The sequence below is a fragment of the Eutrema salsugineum genome, unplaced genomic scaffold (assembly GCF_000478725.1).
Source record: "Eutrema salsugineum unplaced genomic scaffold, Eutsalg1_0 scaffold_11, whole genome shotgun sequence".
In the NCBI taxonomy this organism is placed as follows: Eukaryota; Viridiplantae; Streptophyta; class Magnoliopsida; order Brassicales; family Brassicaceae; genus Eutrema; species Eutrema salsugineum.
In genome coordinates, this window is record NW_006256901.1 from 4,787,108 (window position 1) to 4,791,434 (window position 4,327).

General features: G+C 46.5%; 1 protein-coding gene across 1 annotated transcript; it reads right to left on the reverse strand.

The window, feature by feature from the left end:
- Nucleotides 1-771: 771 nt before the first annotated feature.
- LOC18025925 (cytochrome c oxidase subunit 2) lies at nt 772-3,847 on the reverse strand. The gene has a single exon (XM_024160836.1). The coding sequence runs from the start codon at nt 3,205-3,207 to the stop codon at nt 2,317-2,319; it is 891 nt and encodes a 296-aa protein (XP_024016604.1). The 5' UTR covers nt 3,208-3,847; the 3' UTR covers nt 772-2,316.
- Nucleotides 3,848-4,327: the final 480 nt, after the last annotated feature.

The window sequence follows — 4,327 nt, forward strand, 5'->3', positions numbered from 1 at the left end:
ACAGATCTAAGAGCATGTCGTTGTTCTTGGAAAAGAAGAGGGATTATATAGCTCCTTGTCATCTACAATAATAGGACTCCGACAGGCCAGCCAGAAATAAACTATAGAAGGAGGTTGCTTCGCTAGAGCTGAAGAAGTTTCGGGCTGAAAAGCTGCCTCACCAGGAAGACCTGCTTCTTACTTTCTGGTCGTATGCCCGATAGGATTTCCGTAGTATAAATTGAAACTCGAGTACCCTTATCATTTCACTAATCAAAAGACTCAAGGTCTGTGCTCTTCACCTGTTCACCTGCTCTCTTCACTTGCTTAGCAGCCTCACTTCGAAGGTGTGCTGCATACTCCTTCCTGCTTGTTCTTGGCCTTGGCTGCTTAGAGACATCCCTTTAGTTCGTCTTAGAGAATGGAATTAGGAATTTGATTTTCGTCTTCTTGTAGGTCGGTCATCTGTTCAATCAGGAATTCCATCTCTTCTTTGCTTTCTGGTACCGGTTTGAGTTCCTTTGTTCAAATAAATATCTACCCATGTCAGGCTTCCCTTCCCGGTAGTACTTCCGTACTTCTTCTGTCTGAGGCAAAGGCGAATCCCTTATACTGTATACGGTCGAGCTGGCTTGGCTGGTACATCAAGCATATCGGCATATTGCTTGTTCGGTGTGGTACACATATCTGTCAATGTCAATCAAGTAATAGAATTCATTCCCACTGTCTAAAGAAAACGTGAAGAATTTACAGTTTATGAGCTTGGAAGACCCGTTGAAGTCCCCGAATAAAGGGGAAAAGGCTATAAGTAGGCCGTTTGCTATTGCTAGAAGGGCTGCTCGCCTTTATACGGCTTGGCTTCTCTATCGCTCCTATGTAGTGATCGGCCTCAAAAGTGGTATTCCTGCCATACAAGCCTATTTTTTCTAGTGCTAGAAGCTTCGCCAGAAGCAAGCAAGACGAGGGAGCGGAGCTTCGTAGACAAGGCTCGTTACGTACTTGACTGACGAGCTGTCTACTAAACGAGCGTTAGAGCGAGCGAGTTAAGCCTCTAAAGTTTGATAGCTCTTCCCCCTCCCTCACCTTACTCTTCAATTTCCGCTTAAGCTTCCCCGGTTTGGGGGATTAATTGATTGGATACCCGAGATCCATAATCTTTCCTAGGAACAGCTTCTACGACGATAGATAGGGGTCAGCTTTCTTTGGCATCTATGCCCCCTGCCCTCCAAACAGTATGGGAGCCTTTCAGCTCGTACTGCTCACACTCCTAGATCTTCACGGCACCTCCTCCACCATAGTGTGAGCTGCTCCCAGCGGAGAAAAGCAAGGCCTACTTCGAAATTAGCTTTCAACAACGTCAACAACACCACGAAAAAAGTCAACAATGGTTGCCCACTAATCTGATCATAGGTGAAATCCAATCCCTTCGCTTCGCGCCAGGCTTTGAAACCGTAAGTCAGGCGCCTTCGGCCCTCTCCGAGTTGCTAAAGCACCTCTCGGAAGCGAGAAAGCGAGCAGCAAGCTGGAAAAAGGGGAAAGTGGTTTTATAAAGCAAAATAAGCTAAGGGGGCTGGCTAGGAATCGCAAGAATTGAGAAGGGTGGGAAAGACAGGTTCGGAAATGGCCGGATTAGCAGGAGGAAGGTCTTGAAGAACCTGAAACAAAGAAAGGTGTACATTAAAAAAAGAGGCTGGTTATGGCCTTTACTTGATAGGACTCCTTTCCCATCTATCTTGACCGGGAAGAGGGGATCAAAACCCTTGCGGAAGCCCTGCCCACCCTTCTGGATCCCTCATATTTATGATTCCAGGCTTCCCGGACTCGTAATAGACGGCTAAGAACAAGCAGAGGGTCAGTAGTCTCTGCCGTTGCAGGTCCTTCTCCTTCCGCTGAGACGGCCCTCTTTTTTTTGTTTGTTCACCGCGGCACGAAATCATGAAGAAGCTGGAATAACTCAGAAAGAGAGTGGCACCTAGCCGTTGAGAGCGTCTATTATCTTTGTAGAGGAACAGTATGATCTTGGACTGGCCCCCTTCGCATGACCTAGAAAGATAAAGAAGTCCATGCTACTATAAGGCCTCTAAACTCCTCCCTCAGGACACTATTGCGTTGCCCATGGGGACGGGGTAGCCCCGACTTCCATAGGTCCTTGGTTCGACCTCCTAATGAGAATTGAGGTCCTTGCGCGGGCGTCTCATCCCTAAGACTTGCTTGCTCTGTATGGAGTGCCCTGTGGTTCCTCGAGTGCCAGCCGCAGAGAGGAATGCCATCAACTAGGGCGCTATTGGCCACTAACCACTCGCTCGCCAGCCGCTCGGGCTCCGCGTTTCAAGTTCGTTATCCTAACCGTCCCCTCTGCTCCACCGGGTGCCTGGCCCCTTCTTCTATCTTATCTACTGCCTTGCTCCTCGGCTCCCTACAGCTCCAGCCGCTCGCTGTAATAGCTTGCTTCTCGGGTGGCTCGCACCCCCGGGTGGTGCGGCTGAGCCAGAGTGGGCTCAACAGTCGGCCTATGTTTCCGGGCGCACGCGTAAAGGCATGATTAGTTCCACAAATCTCACTGCACTGACCATAGTAAACTCCTTCTCGTTGTACCAAAATAGAGATTTGATTTAAACGACCAGGTACAGCATCACATTTGACACCTGAGGAAGGTACAGCCCAACTATGAGGTACATCAGCAGATGTTACAATAATACGTAGATGAGTTTTTTCTGGTACAACCACTCTATTGTCCACTTCTAATAAACGTGATTGACCCAATTCTAGATCTTCTTCTGGAATCATATAACTGTCAAAAGTGAGTGACTGCTCATCGGAACTGTTATAGTCAGAATACTCATAAGTCCGATACCATTGATGTCCAATAGCTTTGATAGTAATGGCTGGATCTACTACTACCTCGTCCATTGAGTATAAGAGAGAAAATGATGGTATAGCAATGAACATCGAGATGAGACTAGGAAAGATGGTCCGAAGAATCTCGATAGTAGTTCCATGAACAATCCTTTGCGGGATTGCATTTTCTTTATAGTGGAAATGCCATAAAGCGCGAACCAAGATCCATAATACGAAAACCAAAATCAGAATGAGGAAGAAAAAGATATCGTGATGTAAGTCTATTATTCCTTGCATGATAGGTGTAGCTGCGTCTTGAGATCCTAATTGCCATGGTTCCGCAGCATCACAAGGAGAAATTGTGAGGAATAACCATTTTAGAACAATCATTTTCAAAGCAAAGGTTCCTTCATTGACTGCTCTGCTCCCCACACCAAACAAAGAGAGACTGATTCTGACTCTCCCAATTAAGGAAGACGGAAATGGCTGGTGCCGGTTGGTCCAACCAAGAAAAAAGAGATGGGAATTTTGGGCGTAAGATTCTTCTTCTTCTTACAATATTTTGAGTTAGATGAACAGGTCACTCTCCTAAAAGCAGCAGTCTTCTTATATACGAAACCAACATCCTTATAATACTACTAGGCCGCACCACACTGAATTATGAACTTTGCGCCTCCAGGAGGGTCAAGGCAGAATTCCATTCCTATCTCCTTCGTCTGGTCGAGAAGGGACTCTGACTCTTCTATTACAGTACAGAGGATTAGTCCCATTTTCGTCACGATCGATCCACGCCCGGGCTTAGAAAGCTAGCTTACTAAGGCGAAGGACCGCTTTTATTGATTGCACGAGCTAAGAACAGATCCACAATCTATTATCTAATTCATATTCATTAGATAGCTAATTTTCCTTTGCCTAGCTGCCCATTGCTAGAACTTCCAGTGCTAAGGTGGTTTGTGTGGTAAGGCAAGCAACTCCTCTTTCCGACGCTAAGCGCAAAAGGCACTCGAAGGAGTACTGGGACCAACCATCACTACCATAGGGTTATAGTGGTAAATCCTGCCACCTCAGACTCCTATTTTCCCTCACGTGTCAACAAGCAAGTTGGGTGCTCTCCCTTAACGTGGTAGGACTCTGTTTCAGGTCTTGACGTTGGCCTTATTAAAAAAGGCATCCTCGTCGCAGAAAAGCCCGTGTACAATGCTAAAAAAAAACGGAGTCAAAAACGAGACTTTCATAGGAATAACACATCTTTCTAAACAACAACGGGTTCTAATAAATTAAGCCTTGTCATGGCTGGTTGGGGTTAGAATTCATAAAGGTGGGTAGAGAAGGCCGCAGTAGATTCTTCCGACCGAGTCCCAGTGGCAGAGTCTTGAGGCACGAATCCAACGGCAAGGGAATCAGCGGCTGATCGCGATTCATCAGTCGCAATTCTCAGCTATCCATTTTAGTTCGCCAGTCCATTACTGAGCTGTGATTGCATAGGCGTTCCTCGAGCTTCCATCTTTAT

Coding starts and splice junctions, on each gene's coding strand:
- LOC18025925 (XM_024160836.1), bottom strand. CDS start 3,207: ATGATTGTTCTAAAATGGTTATTCCTCACAATTTCTCCTTGTGATGCT.